The sequence below is a fragment of the Raphanus sativus genome, chromosome 9, assembly GCF_000801105.2.
Source record: "Raphanus sativus cultivar WK10039 chromosome 9, ASM80110v3, whole genome shotgun sequence".
Taxonomy (NCBI): domain Eukaryota; kingdom Viridiplantae; phylum Streptophyta; class Magnoliopsida; order Brassicales; family Brassicaceae; genus Raphanus; species Raphanus sativus.
Window position 1 is genome coordinate 25,977,538 of NC_079519.1, and position 21,894 is coordinate 25,999,431.

The 21,894-nt window shown below is 31.8% G+C and overlaps 3 protein-coding genes across 4 annotated transcripts; 2 read left to right on the plus strand and 1 right to left on the minus strand.

Moving 5' to 3' along the window:
* LOC108826378 (cytokinin dehydrogenase 2-like) lies at positions 1–4,230 on the minus strand. The gene is made up of 5 exons (XM_018599766.2): positions 3,666–4,230; positions 2,169–2,296; positions 897–1,169; positions 423–691; positions 1–342 (listed from the first exon to the last, which is right to left on the minus strand). Exons 1-5 carry the CDS (start codon positions 4,228–4,230, stop codon positions 54–56), a joined length of 1,524 nt encoding a protein of 507 aa, XP_018455268.1. The 3' UTR covers positions 1–53.
* Positions 4,231–14,476: 10,246 nt separating this feature from the next.
* On the plus strand, positions 14,477–14,942 carry LOC108825140 (LOB domain-containing protein 5-like). Its single transcript, XM_018598475.1, has 2 exons — positions 14,477–14,586; positions 14,696–14,942. Exons 1-2 carry the CDS (start codon positions 14,477–14,479, stop codon positions 14,940–14,942), a joined length of 357 nt encoding a protein of 118 aa, XP_018453977.1.
* A 294-nt stretch (positions 14,943–15,236) lies between these two features.
* Positions 15,237–18,244, plus strand: LOC130500435 (glucan endo-1,3-beta-glucosidase 8). Of its 2 annotated transcripts, none has more exons than XM_056995522.1 (6): positions 15,237–15,395; positions 15,846–15,939; positions 16,186–16,250; positions 16,339–16,677; positions 16,760–17,259; positions 17,522–18,244. In XM_056995522.1, coding segments are annotated over exons 3-6 (1,446 nt in total). In that variant the 5' UTR covers positions 15,237–15,395; positions 15,846–15,939; positions 16,186–16,248; the 3' UTR covers positions 18,127–18,244. The 2 variants fall into 2 exon arrangements, with proteins under 2 accessions (XP_056851502.1, XP_056851503.1); XM_056995523.1 differs by having other exon boundaries at positions 16,192–16,250.
* Positions 18,245–21,894: the final 3,650 nt, after the last annotated feature.

Consider the following 21,894-nt stretch of genomic DNA (forward strand, 5'->3'; position numbering starts at 1 on the left):
ATTTTACTAGTTTTAATTCTTATTCTTTAATTATGATCTGGTTACATATTCAATCAAAAGATATCTTGTCCTGGAGATAGAAGTTTCTTGGGATCAAACCGATCTTTCCTCTTGGAAAAATCACTCCACTTTGTTCCGAAATGCTCAACCCAATCTTCTTGTCTGGTGTAATGCATTAGATACTGCTTAATTTTAATACCCGAGTCCTTGCAAACCCTAATGATTTTGTCGTTTAAGCTTTCCACTTCTGGCACATTCTGTGGGGTAGCTGATTGTAGTATTCCGATTATATAAACAACATCTTCTTCATCTGTTGTCATCGCCGACATACGGTTGTCCCATCTATATATAATAAAACAAAAAATCATTATATCAAAATCTAGTTACTTGTTCGTGAAGATAACTATGAATAGAAAGCTTACTTAATCCGGTTTGAGGGATACAGGAGAGTAAGGCCAGAGGTCGAGTTCTGCTTGAGGAGTATGTCTTTGACAACAAGGTTATGGAAATCGAGAATCCGAGATTTGGGGACATAGAGGTTAAGCCATGGATGAGGAACTTCCCATAGATTCAAAGATCTGAGTTTATCTTCTTCTGCTTTTACACGGTTCAAGAAATCGAAGTAGGTCACGTCGTGGATTGATATGAACCCGGGCAGGTAACTAAGAGTTTTAGTTAACATGTCAACCACCTACAAAAAATAAATTAAATTTGATAAGTCTTCTTAGTTACGAATCAAAGTTCTATTTGAATGATGTACATGTGTATGTGGTGCAGTGATGATGAATGTCTTGCTGTGGCGTTAATGGATGATATATGGAAGAATTGACCATAGTGTGTATACTATATTACTATGTGTATATATATAGAATGAAAATATATATGTGTAATAGTACCTGGCCAATGATGGGAAGTGTGGGATCATCATAATACTTGGCTACTTCAAGAACATATATGATACCGTGGCTCTTGACTAAATCAGCGATTTTAGATTGATCAGACGGTGCGAAAAAAGAGGTGTCTACGACGCCGTTTGACATGAATAGTTGACCTTCTAAATAGTCAACTCCAATATCATTGGCTCCAATATCATTGGCCATTGATATCAAACGTTCCTGGTCCTTTGTAAAAGCTGTGAAGTCACTGTACAGCATTCGAAACCATTTCGCCTACATAGAAATTCCCCTTTGATTATCACTCACAAATATATAACGATGTCATTTACACATATACAAATACAAACATTGGTAAATTAGTTTTATTATTATCAAATAACAGTAATCTTTTGTAAAATTAATAACTATTTATTGAGTTTACCATTGGTTGTAAGAAGTCAATTAGCCAACAAACTTACCAACAAAATTCATGGACTAGATCCCAAATTTTGGACTGCCTAATTAAGAAGCTTGACTATGATCAAATATCAATATATTGACATCAGTTAGATTTTGCAAGGTATACAACATGATTGGACTATAACAAGTCCCTACGATTATGAAGTATAATAAAATATAAACCATATCTTTTTTTTCTTCAACGTATAGATTTTGTTGAATGAAGCCTTTGACTAGATTCTAAATTTGTACCAAACCTATTATATGCCTAACTACATGAGTTATGATCCATACGTCTCTAATTCTCTTTGTGTAAAATCATGAAACACTCTCTTTTATCAAATGTTATGTGCAACCAATTATTGGCCGTGATATTCAAAATATTACTAGCTCCACCTTACGCTAAACAAGGTCAGATAAAGAAATTTTGAACTGAGACAAAAATTAACTATTCTTAAGTGACTTTGTTACAAAAATGTAAAAGTAGCTAGTGATTAAAACTAACATACAATAGATTACACACACACACAGAGATGTGTGTATATATATATATATATATATTATATTTGCTATCGTTAATCTGATTTTACTTTTTCATTTTTCTGCTTTGATAGCTGATATTTTCTATATCACGATTAATAGCATGTGACAATATTTCATAGAAATTCAAATTTTGACATATTCGGGTGTGCCAAAGAAGCAAAAAAAAAAAAAAAATATTTATATAAAGGAAATTCTTAGTTTCAGAACTGGCCAAGAAATATTTCGTAAATGTTTAATAAATTTGTAGATTTTAATAGACAGAAATATAAGGTTAGAATTGATGTTACGTACCCTTTTAGGTGCATGGTTCAAAACAATTCTGGCTCTCGTGATTATCCCAAATTGACCCAAACCTCCTAAAACTCCATAGAACAACTCTGAATTTAGCTGTGGCGAGCATGTTAACATTTCACCTTTCCCTGAAATATATATAAAAATCCCTAACGTTTACTTTAACATTTTTTTTTGTTTTAAAAGGGCTTATGTTTATTTTAACATAATATTCTATTTCCTCTTATATAGCAAGAAATAAGAAAACTTACTAAAATATGTTGTTTTTTTCAACAATATTAATAGTTAAAATGGTCAGAGATCAAAGCATAGTACAATATGTTTTTGACAGAGAAGGCTACCAAATTTACACCTACAAATATATGTTACCTACCTAAATATTAATATTCTTAAATATGTCAATTATACGGTTAAGCCAATGCTTGAATTTTCTCACTTTTCATTTCAACCCAACGTAATAATGATGATGTTTGAATAATTAGAAAATAGATAAAAAAAAATTGGTAGTTGGATCGAAGAAAACTGAAAGCCAACAAAATATCAAAACGTTCCATTTGCATGTTTCATGCATGAGCATCAGAAAAATCACAAGTGCACACGCATAGGGGTGGGCATTTTATCCGTGAAATTTGATTCGATTCGTTATCCGTTACTATTCGATCCGAAAATTCCGAATATCCGTAAGCTACCGAAGCAAAGCAAATACTAAAATTCAATATCCGTTAATATCGAAGCAAATCACAAATATTAAAATTTTAGGAAGCGAATATCCGATCCGATCCGTCAATATATAAATATATGTATATTTTGATTATATCTAAAGTTCTATATGTATAAAATTATATAATTATTATTCTAACATATGATTTGACAGATTCTATTCACATTATTACTTATATAAAAGTATTACATAAAAGAAAAAGAAAATATTTATGACAATTATTATTTTTTTCTTAAGTTTTGTGTTATTATAATTGTTAACTAAGTTTAAAAATTTACAAAATATGTAGATTCACTATATCTTTTAGTTTTTTTTATCTTTTATACCATGTAAAAAAATATTTTACAAAACAAATTTGTATCGAATTTTTAAGATTATTTGTATTAATCAAAACAAATGAGATATCCGTAAGTATCCGCAAATATCTATTTATTTTCCGGATATCCGTTTTTCCGAATATCCGTATTTTTCCGAATCAAAGCAAATCGGAAAATTAGATATCCGTAACATTCAAAGCAAATCACAAATACCTTCAAAAACCCGGATATTCGATCCGTGCCCAGGCCTACACACGCATATACTACCAGTTGGGAATCTGTGATGACAAAACTAATCATTAAAGACGTATCTTAATTAGATGCGTTACACATTTTATGTTTCGGAGATTCCATTGCGTGTGGTGCAAAAAGTATATAATGACTATAAAACATGAAAGATGTCACACCAAAAAACTTATAATAACTATATAATATATAGAATTTTTAGCGTTTACGTACCAGTTATAACGTCCAACTCAAGGACGTTAGTAATCTGTGGACCGTTTCTAAACACTTCACCACCGATTCCAGCATTTGACAGCGTTCCTCCAACGCTAACATGCAAATAATCGGTCCAAGAAACCGGAGAAACCCCTTTCTCCGCGGTCTTTTTCAGGACATCAACCCATAACGTCCCACCGGCCACGTCGGCATACTTCATGTCATCTGAAACCACTACGCCAGCGAGACACGTCATGTTGACGATTACTCCGTTGAGGACTCCTGCTTGGCCCTTTAAGGAGTGGCCTTGGCCGCGGGCTGCCACTTGGAACTTTCTTTCTCCGCTGGCGGCGTAGCTGAGGAGACGGGATATGTCAGCGGGTGAGGAAGGGCAGATAACGCCACCGGGTATCACGGTGGTGACGTTTCCGAAATCTTGAGAGGCGGCGGAGATGGTGGAAGGATCGGTGAGGAGGGTGAGGTTTAGGGATTTGGGTAGAATAATCTCTAACGATTTGATATAACTAGGAAGTAAGTAAATCAAAACAGTCACTAGAGTGATCATTAGACGAAGATTAGCCATTTTTTATTCTTCTTTTACTCTCTCGTAATGAAAGATGAAGAAGAAATTTTGTAAGGAATGGATTGATTATCACTATTATATAGTATAATATTAATTTTGTTAGTTTCTCACGCAGTAGTATCTTGATTTAAACGTGAGGAAGATTAATTAGCGATATTTGTAATTATGGCAATATATATCAGAGAATTTCAAAGTCACATGAAATCTTGATTTTTTGCCAAAAAGAAGATGCAATCTTGAATTTATTAGGATCTTCATGCATATTTGGATATATAATATCTATTTTTGACTGCACTTCTTTTATCTATCTTCCATAAATACTTCTTCTGATATTTAATTGCATTTATTTTACCAAAGATCTATCTAAATGACGTCAAAAAATCTATTTAAAATGTAAACGAGTTTTTGAATAGTTTGCACATCCTCATGCGGAACGCAGCCCTTTGATTAGTTTGCACACTTAAAAACAAACTAGATTTTGACCCGCCCTTAAAAGGACGGGTATATGTTTTGTTTTACATTTAAAAAAAAATAATTTTAATATATGTATTTTAGTTATATTTACGTTTTTATTGTATAGTATTTCTTTTAATGATTGATAAGATGTTTTAATCAATACTATTAAATTTGGAACATGTCCAATTGATATTAGTTGAGTTCAATTTAAAATATACCCGTCTTGATAAAAATATAGAAACATGACCTATTGATATATATGCGATCCAACTATTTTAATACAATTATTAAAATCTTTTATTAATAATTTTAAAAAATATTATATAATGAAAAACACAAATTTTAAATTTATAAAAATATAAAACAGAAAATATACCCGTCCTTTAAAGACGGATCAAAATCTAGTCAATACTATTAAAATAAGAACATGACCTATTGATATAAGTGTGGTCCAACTATTTTAACACAATTATTAAAATCTCTTATTAATATTTTAAGAGAAATATTATGCAAAGAAAAACACAAATACAACTAAAAACACAAATATAAATATTTTTTTTAAATGTAAAATAAAAAATATATCCACACTTAAAATATCTGGTATATTTTTTGTTTCTGAGAGGGCGGGTATATTCTGTTTTATAATATATTTTATAGAAATTTAATTTTATTTTATATTTGTGTCTTTATTTATAATAATATTTGTGTTTTTTGTAAGCATATTTGTGTTTTCTTATTATATTTGTGTAAAAGCTTTTAAAAAAGAAAAATTATTACTAAAAAAAAAGTCTTCAAGATTTCAAAAATTATATATGGTCGTTTTTGTTAAGTAACAAATCGAAGAGAAAAAAATGATTCTTGGAATGTTCGTATCTTGCACCATTTGCATGTTTATTTAATTTTAGCTTTTGTTTGATTAAATAAAATATATGGAAGCAGTTACAAAAGTGGAAAATCCGATTATTGGGGGAAGTTAAAGGGGGTTATATCCACAATATCAATATATATATATATCAATGTAGTTATATTTAAAATGTATATATTATTGAAATTTTAAATTGGACATAACTTACTATCAATAGGTCATACTTGAGAATTAATAGAATAGATTCATCAGAAATTGCGAGATGACTCAATCGTCCACTTGCTTGAATAGCGATTTCGAAGTTTCATTATGCACGGTACGTGAAAACGAGTTTCCAGTTTGACCATTGGTCAAAATTGACCGATGCAATTGATGACATGTTTCACAACTAATATGCTCTTATTGCATGGTTCTCCTCTACTTCGCAAACGTTTCCTTGAGTCTCGAACATGTAAATACAGCAATCTACATTCTTTTGGAGGAACCCAACAACAAACTGAAACAACAACACAACTTCTCCACTGATTGTTGTCTTTAGCCCAGAGTGACGGCCGGATGCATCCGAGAAACCATTATAGCTCAAAGAGAGAAGACTGCCTTTTACGAACTTACTCCAAGAGTGGTTCACCCACGAGACATCTAAAGAAAATTTGCGCATGCAACTGTTTCATAAAATTAAAGTTTTTTTTATATATATATTTTCGTGGTATATCATAACAAACGTAATACAGTTAATCCTCTATAAATTAATAATGTTGAGACTTTCAAATTTTATTAATCTACACAAAAATATTTAACTTTTTATTTTAAAATATATTTATTTTTAAATAAAAAATATATTTGATTTTAGCGTATAGACATTAATAGTTATTTTTAAAAATTTTCATTTATATTAATTTTACTATATCATTTGGTATATATACTTTAATATATATTGCATAGAACTTAAATGTGGTTTTAGATATAATATTACTAAATCTCATTAAAAATATTAAATGAAGAAAATATAAAGATAATTTCATTGTGAATATAAAAATAATAATGTAATAACATGTTCTTACTTATATAAAATATTCATACATATAAATTATTAATTTATAATTTATGATTTTAGTGGGACCATATATTTACATAGTATTTTATAAAAAAATATTATCTTATTATTTTATCGATTTGTGTCAAATTTTGAACTGGCCAAAATTGAAAGCGGCGAAATTTATTAATTTATAGAAGTTATTAATTTATTGAATATTAAGTTATAGATGTTTTACTGTAACTTCACTAAATGTTTTATGCAAAAAAAACTTTTAATGTGCGTTTTTGCAATTTAATCTACGAAATCGAAATATAAGACATCAATGAAGTGATGATGTGACAAGTATTAGATATTTAACAGAGATCAACACTAAGGGGATGTATTCAACTAGGAGTTTTAAGTGATTTGTATTAAAATGACAAATCAACTGTTATTCAAACGTGGATTTAAAAAAACACTTTAAAATCCACTGTTATTGAACTTGACATTTTATAAAACACTCTGAAATCCACTATTATTGAACAAAATTTAAGTTAGAGATTTTAGAGTATTTTAAGTGTTTCTAGAGTGTTTGAAGGGAATTCCTTAGTTATAAAAACAAAAATCCAAATCCCACTGTTTTAGATGAGATTTTAGAGTGTTTTAACAAAATTCACATCAAATTCTCTAATTCTCCTGCAATCATCTAAAAACTCATTAAAAATCAAATCACTTCAAATTTCAGATTCAATGCACCCCTAAGTCCTTTTGATACTGTTTAACTTTAAAGACAAACTAGATTATATCTCAGCCTTTTAAAATGCATGCATATTTTTTGTAATTATATTTATGTTTAATATTAATTTAGTTTGATAAAATAATTTTTAAATAAATGAAATAAATAGTTGGATATAAGATTTATCAATAGGTCATGTTTTTATTTTAATAAAATAGATAGATAACTTGTATTCAAAAAATAAGAACCTTTCAAAATGTTAAGAAAAAAAGGAACTTGACAAATCAAACCCGCAAGACATCGCCGAGATGAATTCAAACGTTGAAAATTTTCAGCAACATCAGAGTCCCTTTTTCTTCTTTTCACCGTTGTTTATAGACGAGTTAATCATTGTGATGAGAGCCTAGAAGATGTTTTAAAACCATGGCGAACACAAACAGAAGAAGAAATAATCAGAAGAGTCGAGTAGTTTTATAATGAACGTGTTGGTTACACAAACAAGCAAACTAGATGACCGAAATAATTGTGTAACTTAACACTTGCCACATCATCACTATACTATACGGATGTCTTGTATTGCGGGCTGACAGCAATTTCGTGGATTGATTCTTGGGTTTTCGACTTCGCAAATTGAATTGCAAAAAAAAAACTACATTGAGAGTTTTTTTTTTGTGAAAAAGCCCTCAATTAAATTCACTTTTTTGCGCGTTCCACTACATGAAGTAAGGCTTCAACACACTAAAAATGAAACGGTGACCAAAGCGTATTTCCTTGGCAAAGATCTCTCTCTGGCTTAATGTAACCATGATTTTGTCCATTTAGCAAAACAAAAATTGCTACTGATCTCACATAAAATATCACCCACGTGTTCCACTTTTGATCGAGCCCCATTTTATGTAATCAATACTATTAATTCTTCAACATGTGGTGCTAGGAGTTTCAAAGCTCCTAAAACAAATGTTGTAATATGAGTGAAATGTCGAACCAATTTCAAGGGATTCAAAGCACCAAGAATGCAAGTACTTTCTTAATCTAAGTGCAATCGATGATTTGATGATTTCTAGAACCTAGAATGCAATAACTAAACAATAAAAACAGTAAATCAATTAACTTTCTTTTATGAGAAAGGAGAACTCATGGGTATAGGAATTTAGACCTTGGGTGATCAAGCTTCGAACTAAGGATGACAACAATCAATCAAACTAATCAACCTTAAGCTTAGACACAATTCTAAACAAACTCTATGTCTAGATGAATGCTCATTTGCTAACATATTTCAGACATCAAATGTCTTTGGCTGAATAATATAAAAGCAATCATTAACAAACAAGTCTATTGGCTATCTTAACATCCTTAACAACAAATGTCTTTGGTAAAGTGTGTTAAGAGCTTAGGAGAGTTGACTCAGACATATCATCGAACACCTTGTGGGTGGGAGATGTCTAAAGATCAACTTTTGAGAGGCCAACTCAACAGATGCATTACGAATACTCTCCTAGGCAAGGAATAAGGTTTGATTTATACTAAAACATCCTAGAACTAACTTAATCACCCTAAATCTTCCTAACCCATGAATTCAATGGTGGATTACTCACTAAGGTTCATGATCATTCTTAAACCTATTTGAGGTTTCAGATTGATCATCAACAGAATAAGAAATCAATAAGATAAACAACAAGAACAATCAAATCAATGATCAAAAGAGATCAAGAACTTTCAATAGAATGATGTTTACCAAGTAACCAAAGATAATCTGCCTGGTGGCAAAATAGGTTTAGAGTGTGTAAATCGCAGAGGGCAAAATAGTAATTTAACGTAAAACACGGTGCACAGCGGCTTGATGACAGGCCACTATGCCGCTGTGGGTAGCAAGGCCGCTGGGTCTCGATGTGGAGCGGTATCCTGACTCATGGCCTCAAGGCCGCTGTGCCTAAAAGCCGCTGGGACACTTAGCCTCGTTTTCTCCATTATTGTAACATGGCGGCTTCACGAACCGCTTCAGGAAACCGATTGAGCGTACGCAATTTTATTATCCAACACTTGGTTTTGCAGCGGCATAATGACACCGTGACTCAAGGCCGCTGTGGACGCAAAAGGCCGCTGCAACACTTAGTGAAATAGGCACACGAGCTGGACCATCACTCTTGCTTTTAAAACACCTCTCAAACCTTCCATGATCACCATGTTGCATCTCCAACACCTGATAAGGACATGTGCAATGAAATGCATCCTAGATATGCCTAGATGATGCCTTTGATGATCAAAATGCACACTAATGAATGGTTAAAACAATGCAAATAAGTAAGATATCAACATGTCCAATTGATATGGGGTTATGTCCAACAATTATTTTTTCCACAATAAAAAAACCATATATTCTATAACTGAATCTAAATAAATATTTTGTAACCACCTTTTAACTTTATAATGGTCGGGGCTTATTAAAAAAAAACCAAATATTTTATAACTGTTTTCCTTTAATTCCTATATTCTAGGAGGATCCATAACTGCAATATTTATGAAAATGTACAAATAAATTATTGATATATGTTGATTTAAATATGTATAATAATTACAACACTTTTTTTTGAAAATATATGCACATTTTGTTACGGAAAATATATATTATTAATCAACAATAATACATTAATTAATCCAAATTAATAACCACCTTTATTCTTACTATTATGACTACTAATATTTAAAATCTAAGTTTATGCTTTATATTTACTAACCCTGACCTTTTAATAAAATAAATAATTAATATAATATTATTTACCATTGAAAAAGTTAATATAAAATAAAAATAATTAGATTTTTATTTCAATTCATGAAATACAAATTTATTTAACTAATATATCTACAAAATTAGAATTTTGCCGATAAATAATAATTATCATGAAATTAAATAATTAAAAGATAATTAAATTTATCTCAATTTTTCGGGTCAACCATTACAAAATCACGGATAAATAAAAATTTGATGGATTTTTAATCGTATAGAATTTCTAAATAGAAATTTTATAATTTAATTCAAAATCTAAGCTGAATTCAATGTAGATCACTAGATTTACCACTGGTGCCGTGGATTCATATCATATATGAAAATATACTAAAACTATATCATAAATTTAGCAAAATTTGGATAAATATAATAAATTAATATTTTAATATATAGGTCCAATTTAATCAGATTCGAGGCCTAGACTTATGGGATAGATTCTATATTGGTTTTTCGAGTACGAATATTTAATTGCGTGAATAATTCAAAATGCTAATAAATACCACAATATTCTGATTTTATTTAAACCTGATTATATATTTCATCATCAAAATTATTTTTATTAAAACATTAAACCTATTATAATATTCACATATATAATGCTTTCTTTGTAACATTTAAATGTAAATAAATAGTCAGAAATATAAATTTATATTCAATAAATTTAATTTGTTTCGGCAAATAAATTTTCACTTTGAAAACGTGGATCAAAAATAATATTACTTTGTTATTTAAGAAAAATAAAAATTTATAGCTGTTAGAAATAAAGTACAATTAATATATGAAATGACTATGATAGATGTGTTTATAGTTATGAAAAATCACAAATTTAATATAACTATCAAAATATTTTACTGAACTTTTTAAAAAGTAATATTTACACAAATATGATCACAGAAAACACAAATATGATTTACAAAGAATACACAAACATGAAATTAAAATTTTTTTAAAAAATGTAAAACAAAAATATACCCGCCCTTCAAAATCTAGTAACTCTTCTAAAACTCATTTCACCTAGCCGTATAGAAATGATTGCCAGGAAACTGTTCTTACATCAAGTTTTTTCTAATTCTATGAATAATTTCATGCAAAGTGAAAAGGTAATTTAAAAGTGGATAAGGATAAAAAGTTGTGGATAAGGATTAGAGAGTACTTTAGAAATATGTAGTACTCACTCTTTACTAGTATAAATAGGGGTCCTCGTATCACTTGTAATCAATCAAGCAAAAACAAAAATAAAGAAGAGAAAAACACTACAAAGAGTTCTACAAGAATTCTAAGAGCATCTCCATTAGGGGTTTTAATACCCCTAATCCTTAACTGTTCCAAAAAAAAAAAATATTAAAAAAATCGTGGGGCCCACATTTATTTTGAACCTGTCTCTTAAAAATCCTTCTGAGTGAACCTGTTTCTTAACTGTTTAGCGGGCCCCACGCCACGTGGCGGCCCGCGATTGGTTCCACTCTATTTTTTTATTTTTATTTTTTTAAAATTAAAAAGAAAAAAAAAAATAAAAAAATTTGTCTTGGAATTGGAGCCCAGTACTAATGGAGATGCTCTAAGAAAGTCTCCAAATACAAAGCTTTTGTAGAAAGTCTCTTTCCTAATATATGAAGGCTATTTTAAACATAGTTGTATAATTGCCATCTTAACAATGCAAAAAATACTACTATGGATTTTTTTTCTAATTGTATCAGAGCCATGTTCTTTACTATCACCAACTTCTAGTGGAAGTGAATGTGGAAGCAACTGTTACCTTCGAAGGTGACATGTTCAAGAAACCGATGATGGAAGATTACTTTATTACAAGGATTTTCATGAATTCATCATCATGAAAAATAAGCCAGAAGGAAAAGATGACAAAGCATCGGAAATTCTTAGTAGAAAAGTGGTTGCAGTAATCCGTAAGCACGTCAACCAATCTCTTTTGAACATGTCTCTAAGTCTAACTACACAAATTCTTTTGACTTATGGACAAAACTTGATTCCATGATTCAAAAAATGCCTTGAAACAAAGCTTTTCTTATTCGACGGTTGGTAACATTGGAGTATAAATGGCCAGAGTATGATGGAACACTTGAACATTTTAAAGGGTCTCATAAAAATCTTAACAAAATTGAGTGAAGGTTGAAGACGAAATGCAACACTAGTTGTCACTCTAAGAAATTCATAACCAGAAGGAAAGCTTACCATGGAAAACGTCAATAAAAAAATAATAAACGAAGAAGTTCAGAGGAAGGAACAAGGATCGAACTCTTATTTATATGCTATAATCATTTATAGACGGTGTAGAGAGGAGACTCATGTTCACATCAAAATCACAGGTCGAGACCAATTTTGAAGACGATCTGACTCACGTCTGGGAGTTGTTTTTTTTTTTGTTTTTTTTTAATTATACATGGGTATCTTGGCCTCACATAAGTGGTCCAGATTAGTCACGTGTTGCCACGTCTCAGTCTTATGTCTCTGACGATGTCGAAATGTTAATTCTCCAGTGGCCAGGACTCGAATCTTGGTAGCTTCACTGTATTAAACTTTACCCTTAAATTAATCACCACCAGACCACAAGCCCTAGTTCACATCTGATAGTTACATGCTATTATTGTGGCAAGATGATCCAAGTCTAGACAGGAAGGACTTTCCACAAAATCGGCGAAAAAGGAAGAGTTTGTCTCGCCATCCCTTGTAGCGGAGGGCTTGGCGTTAAGAACGACTCTCTTGCAAGCTTCAGAACTCGGCCTGTCGAAACTCTTTTAGAAGTCAGACACTCAGAATCTCATGAGAGTTATCAATAGAAAAGAATCTATCAAGGAGCTTTTTGGAATTCTTCATGATATCATGAGCTTACTTGTTCCTTTTCCTCTATTTTCTTTTACGTTATCCCTCGAAAAGACAATATCAATGCAGACTGTTTAGCCAAGGAGGCACTGAATAACTCTTCTAACATCTTGTAAACCTTTTAATCTATGACTCTATTTGCTGATAAAAAGTGGTTCTGTTGTCACAATGTTTTTTTTATTTTACTGGGATCAAAAATCTTTAAATTAGTAGTTAAAATATGGAAGTAATTATGTGTCCTGGAAAGTATTTATGAAAGAAGTATTTATAGGTAAAGTCCTGAAAAATACATTCAAAATAAACTAATTATGTGTCAAAGTATGAGGATATGTTTGAAAATTTAGAGATATGAATATTTCCATATTTATCATATAATTAAAAATGAATTTTTAGTTAGATTCATAATAAAAATTGTATATTCAATTCTTTGATAAACTTTGACATTATTTTAAAAAATTATTGTCATGCAAAATATAGTCAAAATAACTTCTTTGACATTATTTAAAAGATGATTGTCATGTATCATCACCATATTGATTTTTGAAATTTTTTTTTGACATTACACACTAACAATGATGACATGATTTGAATTTAATAGTGACATGAACATTTACATTTAATATTGATTTATATTTTGATAATTTTTTACAATGTGGTAATAACTCATAGATCACCATTAATATGAAAATAAATAATATAATAGTATAAATAGAAATACAGTGATTAACAGTTTACAATTTTGAAATATTATTTAATTCTATTTTTATAAGTATATAATTTTTATTATTAAACAATTATTCAAAAGTTTAGCTGTTCTTTTTTAAAAAATGTAATTTTCCAATCCAAATACCATTAGTTTCTTTTTGATATCTACAAATTTTAAAAATATAATTTAGTTTTTAAGTTTTGATATTTATATACCTTAAAATTGTTCTCTTAATTTTACAGAATTCAATTTAATATATTTTAGCCAAAATAAATAGAAAAAATATTTTCAAAATTATAATTTAAATACATTATTATTATATATAAATTTAAATAAAAAAAATTTACTTTATCTTAATTTTACATATAATTAAAGTAAATTAAAAATTAAATTATAAGCAAATAATAAAATCTAAAAAATTAACAAAATTTTATTTTAAAATATAATTTAAATTTTAAAACTTTTATTTCTGCACATGGTGGAGGAAAACACCTAATGTTCTCTGAATTTCACAACTTGTCAATTACTTTGGCAAGAAAATCTTGTGAATTATTTAATACATAAGGGATTTGATATTTTTATCAGACTATAAATAATTTGGTTTTAATTTGGTTATAAATATGGAATATCCATGTAACTTAAAACTTGGATGTCTGATTACTTTTGAGTTATTAATTACACAAAATCATGAAGTTTTTAAGCATATCCTCATATTTGGATAAATAATTTATTTTATGTTTACTGAATTTCCACCATTTCACATACAAATACTTCTTTGATAAAAATGTTTTGATGCATCTTACTTAATCTACATATTTTGTTCCCAAGAAAAAGAAAACATTGTGATGGAAGCTCTAGGAACCAATACTAAACATGGTCCTTGTTGCATTTGCACCAAGAAAAACAAAATATGTACCAGAAATTGTGAATTTGCTGCATATTTTCCAAATGAAGTGTATATATTTTCTTATACGCTATATGTGTTTTCTGTTAATGTGTTATCATAAACATGATTTTTGAACTAGATATTAATGTTGATAAATTGTTAAATCAATCTTTTATAGGAAATCCGATTATGAAGCTGCTTGTGAATTGTTTGGTACACCAAATATTATAAGAATGATGAAACTTGCTCCGCATGAACAAAAACATCTGTTAGCATCTTCGATACTAAAAGAAGGTGGTGCATGGACCGATGATAATATCAGAGGTGGATTTGGAGTGATACAAAAGCTGATGTGGGAAATCAAATTACATAAAGCCTACCTTTCTAAGTTAAGGATGAAGATTTCAGAAGAGAAAAACAATTAGTTATACCTTTAAATCAGTATATATATATATAATGATACTTATCTATCTTCATTTGTGTTTTATAAGTAGTTTTTAGTGATAATTGTTGTGAGTTAACTGTGCATACCCAATGTCTTTGTGGGTAATTGGAAATTCGGAATGTGTCAATAAGGAAAAAATCTCAATTTTGTTTTTAAAAAAAGATTCCATTACTAACGGTGTTCTGGTGGGACACTTGAATGAGTCATTTATCGCTTCCAATCATCCGTTATGTTTTGAACGTTTTATTCTTTTATTGGATTGTAATAAAATATCAGTTTCACACTTTGTTCAAAAACGCGGCTTCACTTTTAGGTTTACTTCACCGCTCAGCGACAAAAGTCCCTTTGATTTTGAAAAGAAGAGAGCCTCCTCATCCTGCTCCCCCATTATTCTCTGCTTCTGCCCATCACTATCTCTCTCTCTCTTTCTCAGGTTACCATAGTCGATTTCCTTTTGAAAAGCTTTCAACCTTTTTTTGATGTTTGGATTTAATTTGCATTTCGTCTACTTTTCGATTTGTGGGTTTGAAAGTTAGGGGTTTCGTTATGTCTCTAAAGTTTCTGGCTTTTATAGATGTTTATCATTGTTAAGCCCTTTGATCAACGCAGATGGGTCTGATAACCGCTTTAGTGTTTCGTTGTGTTACATTGTTGGTTTCAAATGATTTTCACAGATGTTTATCTGGATTCTTGTTTGATAAGATCTACCGGTTGTTGAATGTTGTTCTGAGTTTAATAGATACGTTTCCACAGCTTTTGAAACAATCATATATATATATATGAATGTTTTCTATTGTATCTTGCTTGCTAACATTTCAGAAACTTGTCTTGTCTCATGTTCTCTAAATTTATTTCCTTTTTCTTTTCTTGGTTGTGTCACCAGATTGACGTCAGTGTGCTCTATACTCGAATCATAACGATTTGTGAAGTTGTTAAGCGTAAGGGTCTCTGGGACAGAGCACATATCTCACTCTCAGGTAAATAATGGTTTTGTTACCAATCTTCTGCCATGATCATCCTCACACATTACTTTTTTTCTTTCTTATGCAAGTGTTTCCAGGATTCCATCCACATTGTTGCTTCTAGTTTTATTGGTGCAGTAAAATTGTTACTTGATCAGAATCTGCTGCATTTCTGTTTTTGAAACATTGCATTTGTTTTTCTCACTTTTGAGGATAGCAAAACTCTGTTTTTGGATTTTGTATTGATTAAACAATTTACAGTTGCAGCAAGTTAACAAAGTCAGGAAACTCCCAGAAAAATAGGAAGGCACATATACAGTTCTGATGTAAGCGTGACAGCCTGGAATTGCATTTATTTGGCTGTTTTTTTTTCTTTCTGTAATTATCTCAAAGCCCCTTTTCCTTCTTTGTCAGGATGGTGAATCCGTTAACCCTTTTCGTCGGATTGGCAATCCTAATAAGTCCTCTAAGTGTAACGGTAGTAGATGGGCTGGGAGTTAACTGGGGAACAATGGCCACACACAAGCTCCCACCAAAGACAGTGGTTCAGATGCTCAAGGACAATAACATCAACAAGGTTAAGCTTTTCGACGCTGACGAGACCACCATGGGTGCACTCGCCGGCTCTGGTCTCGAAGTGATGGTTGCTATCCCCAATGATCAGCTCAACGTCATGGGAAGCTATGACCGTGCCAAGGATTGGGTTCGCAAGAACGTTACTCGTTACAACTTCAGTGGTGGTGTCAATATCACGTGAGTTATCAATATCTGCTTTCTTACTTACACATTGGTTGGTTGTAGTAACAACACTGTTGATGATGATGATGTGTTTCAGGTTTGTAGCAGTAGGGAACGAGCCATTCCTCAAATCATACAACGGAACATTCATAAACCTCACGTTCCCCGCGCTCCAGAACATCCAAAACGCTTTAAACGAAGCAGGACTAGGAAACTCCGTGAAAGCCACGGTCCCTCTAAACGCAGACGTCTACGACTCGCCAGCGAGCGACCCCGTCCCATCCGCGGGCAGATTCCGTCCCGACATCCTCGGTCAGATGACTCAGATCGTCGACTTCCTCGGCAAGAACAACGCACCGATCACGATCAACATCTACCCTTTCTTGAGCCTCTACGGTAACGACGACTTCCCTCTCAACTACGCCTTCTTCGACGGTGCTCAACCGATAGACGACCACGGTGTTAGCTACACGAACGTCTTCGACGCCAACTTCGACACTCTGGTGTCGTCTCTGAAAGCTGTTGGTCATGGAGATATGCCGATTATAGTAGGAGAAGTTGGCTGGCCAACAGAGGGTGACAAACACGCTAACACCGGTAACATATCTCTAAAACTAAGTGCTCAGGCCGTCTCGAATTATTTATGAACCTGTTAAAAAATTATTAATGATATATTGGAGTAGTTTTAAAAATTTATATTTTTATATTATAACTTATATATTTATTTTAAAAATTCTTAAATTTTTTTATTTTTCAATTTGGATCCTGTTCGTTCCGTTTGCACGTGCTGTTAGACGGTCCCGATAGTGCTTTAGATTGCAATGTTTGGTTTTGAAGAACGTTTTTTTTTCTTTTGCAGGCGATGCTTATAGGTTCTACAACGGGTTGTTACCAAGGCTCGGAACAAACAAAGGAACTCCGCTTAGACCGACCTACATCGAGGTGTACCTGTTCGGGTTACTAGACGAGGACGCTAAAAGCATAGCGCCAGGAGCGTTCGAGCGCCACTGGGGACTGTTCAGATTCGACGGGCAACCCAAGTTTCCTCTAGACCTCTCTGGACAAGGGCAGAACAAGCTGCTGGTGGGTGCAAGGAACGTGACGTATCTACCGAACAAGTGGTGCGAGTTTAATCCGGACGCGAAAGACCTGACGAAGCTCGCTAAGAACATTGACTTCGCGTGCACTTTCTCGGATTGTACCGCGCTTGGTTACGGGTCTTCTTGCAATGGTCTGGATGCGAACGGGAATGCTTCGTATGCGTTTAACATGTATTTTCAGGTGAAGAACCAGGATGAGATGGCTTGTGTGTTCCAAGGTTTGGCCAGAGTTACAGATAAGAATATATCTCAGGGACAGTGTGAGTTCCCTGTTCAGATTGTTGCTTCTTCGTCTTCTTCTTCTTCTGTGTCTCTTTTTGTTTGGTTGATCATCGCTGGAGTTTTGTTTGTCTTGATGTTTTGAGGTCCCTTATTGATTATATATATTTCTATTTTGGTCTTTGTGATAATATGTTGGATTTTTTTTTGAGTAACTATCATTTTTAGATTTTCAAAATATATATGTTCTTTTATTCAGTTTACACTATTGTTGGAGCTTTGGGTTAATCGTACAAGACAAAGACAAAAACAAAACATTGTTAATTTGGTTATCTCTGAACCAGAATAACTCGGTTATATTCGGTTAATTATATAGGAAGCTATTGTTGATTCTCAGTTAAGTAAGGTTAAAACGATCGGTTGGTGTTTGCTGAATCGGTTTGAATGATCTAATCTTGCCGGTTGGTTCGTAAGTAGAGAGCATTTTCTGAATCTGAAAACCGAGAATAACGGTTCGGTTCACTTCGGTTAATTGATAATATTTTTAGTTTCCATCCATTATTTTATTATGTAATAAATAATTATTATTATTTTTCTTTTTGGTCAAAAGAAAAAGAAGGAGACGGTGGTGGTTTTGTTATGTTAGTAAAGAGACACCATCTCCATTATCCTTGGAAGGGAAATTTAAATCACTTATATCCCTTACTAATCTTCATATCCTTCATATTCATTAAACCATATAAAATTACGAAATTAGCCTTAGAATAAAGAAAACATCAAAATTAGAAAAAAAAAAAAAATCAAACCGACGAAATGGAGATATCGATCTCCTATACCGACCGTACGGACAGCAGCTCGATTGCACGATTGCGGTTTGAGGAGATTGCGTTTTGGAAAAGGGAACCCGATCGCTCGATTGATTGCTACTCCGGCAAACTCCGGCCTCACTCCGATTCGGTCCTCCGTCGTCTTCCGGCGCTGTTTAAGGGTCGAAGAGGTAGGTTTTAGAGGAGAACGAGGCTCTCGGTTTTGGGGTTCCAAAGCTCCTCTCTTGAATGAGCTTAGAAAATGGATTTAGATGTTGCATCCTGGTATCTATTATTATACGATTCCATTATTAGTTGAATTGAGTAGGAGAATGGTTGTATTGTTCGATTCTAGTGCGCTGAATGTAGATTCAACCTCAAATTCAAAACGGGTACGACAGTAGAACTAGAAAAAACTAGTATTACTGATGATTATTGTAGAACTAGTAAAACATGTATAACTTCGAATGTATAATGGATGGTATTGAATGGTTTTGGCAGGCTACAATGAGCCACAACGTCATCATACACTTCAGATGTGAAGGTCGCATGTATTGTTTAGTGTTGAAGCATGCTGTGGAGGAGATAGATCTTTCAATGGTAGAAGCACGCATATGCAAAAAGGTGGGGCTTGATGAATGTAATGTGAAGTTGAAATTGAGTTACATTCCACTGCTGGTTGGGAGTGACGAGAAATTCGTCATTTGTGATGAGGAGGATCTTTGTGGTTATCTTTTGTCCCTTGATAAAAACAACCGTAGGTGCATTTTGTTGGTGGAGGTCATCGAAAGGTTAGAACTCTCAGAGCAACTTTCAAGAGCGGGCAAACCAAGTTCAAAACGAAGTTCAAAAGCGGGGAAACAAAATTCTGTAGGTATGAACTATGAGGTGTGCCATTCGAATGATGATGAAATCGGAGATAAAGCCATAACTCGATATGGTGGCGACAATCAAGTTAATAAACAATATGAGTAGAGGATTGTGGCGATTGAAGATGGAACCTCCTGTTTTATTGAAAAGTTTTACTTTGTTTTATTTGACTTTACTTTATTTGTCCTTTAATACCATATAATTTTTTTTATCAAAGACTTAAAAATAGATACATTGAAAAATTTTACTTTGTTTTATTTGACTTTGATTTATTTGACTTTGCTTTATTTGTCATTTAGTATAAATACTAGTTTCTAGAATCAAAAATAAATACATAAAATAAATATAAATACTAATTTCTAGAATAAAAAATAAATACATAAAAATAAATATAAATACTAGTTTCTAGAATAAAAATACAAATACTACTATGGATAACTGTTTTCTGATTTTGTATTACTAGTATGACTTTCTTTAATCGAAATTCGAAATCAAAATGTTTGAAATTGGAAATCAGAATAAGAAATATTATCTTGATTAAGAAAAAATACAAATACTAATTTCTAGAATAAAAAATAAATACATAAAAATAAATATAAATACTAGTTTCTAGAATAAAAATACAAATACTACTATGGATAACTGTTTTCTGATTTTGTATTACTAGTATGACTTTCTTTAATCGAAATTCGAAATCAAAATGTTTGAAATTGGAAATCAGAATAAGAAATATTATCTTGATTAAGAAAAAATACAAATACTAATTTCTAGAATAAAAAATATAATACATAAAATAAATATAAATACTAGTTTCTAGAATAAAAATACAAATACTACTATGGATAACTATTTTCTGATTTTGTATTACTAGTATGACTTTCTTTAATCGAATTTCGAAATCAAAATGTTGAAATTGGAAATCAGAATAAGAAATATTATCTTTAGTAGTCAAAAAGTTATATTCAACATGAAAAAAAATATATTATACTCTGCAATCAAAAAAACAACCCATCACACACTATACACTTCATAGACATTTTGTGAAATATGTGATTACTCAATATTAGATTCCATTATAAAATATGTTTTCACACTTTTATTACGTAAAACACCAATATTCATCTTTTCGAATCTTATATTTTATTGTACAACTAAAAAAGTGTTTTATAATTACATGTAATACTAAAATTATTGAAAATCACCGAAAGTACAACTATTTGGTAATTTTGTACAACTACTATCTTGAGTAGAACTACGTGTATATATTAGGCGGGATTTCGAAAAAAATTAGAATTTTTGGCGGACTTTTATGAGTCAAGGCGGGATTTTCGAGGGAAAAAATAGATTCCCATTTCCCTCTCTCTCTCTTTTCTCTCTCCTCTCTTCTCTCTCTTTTCCTCGATTCCTTCCTTCTCCTCTCCCAGAGAATCCCCTCGTCTCTCTATCACCTTTCGCAAATGGATCCATGGGTTGAGAATCAGGAAAGGAAGGAGATGAAGAAGATGAAGAAACATTTTGACATGCTTCAGTTTATTTGCGATGCTGAACACGGGATTCCAACTTTGTGCCCATGTGGGGGACGAATCGTCGACGAGGTTTCTACTAATCCAACAGATAAGGATTTCTACCAGGCCGAAGGTACTTCACTTGTAATGAGTACAAGGTAATTTACATTTTATCTACTTCCTTAACTTATGCAAAATGTCAAACTGAGTGCAACCATGTGAAACTTGCAGGAATGATGGGTTCCACTTCCGTCAACCATGGGTTCTCGGGTTGAGGAAGAGGTTCGCTCCTTAAGGCAGGATGTGGACAAAATGGCTGAAGAGATGCACAAAATGGCTGAAGAAATTGCTCAGCTTAAGGACCTTCTTACCGTAAATGAGAAGCCTTATGTTGTTTGGATTTGTGTCTTTAGTTTGAGATCAGATCTCCTTTAGTTTCTGCAATAAGCCTTATGTTTGGATTTGTGGAATTGTGTGATGTTGTGTAAAGACTATCTCCTAATTAATGTGATGTTTGTGTTAAGATTACTGGTTTTCCGTAGTAATACCAAAGTTTTCCGTAGTAATCCATAGTTCTCGAACAAACACTTAAAGTTAAAGTACAACAAAATAAAGTTTTCCGAAGCATACAACACGATAAAGTAGCTAAATTCATCACTCCAAATTCATCACTTCAAATTCATCCAACTCTTTTCCTTCCTTTCCTCCTGATGCGATCCGGAGGTATGATCT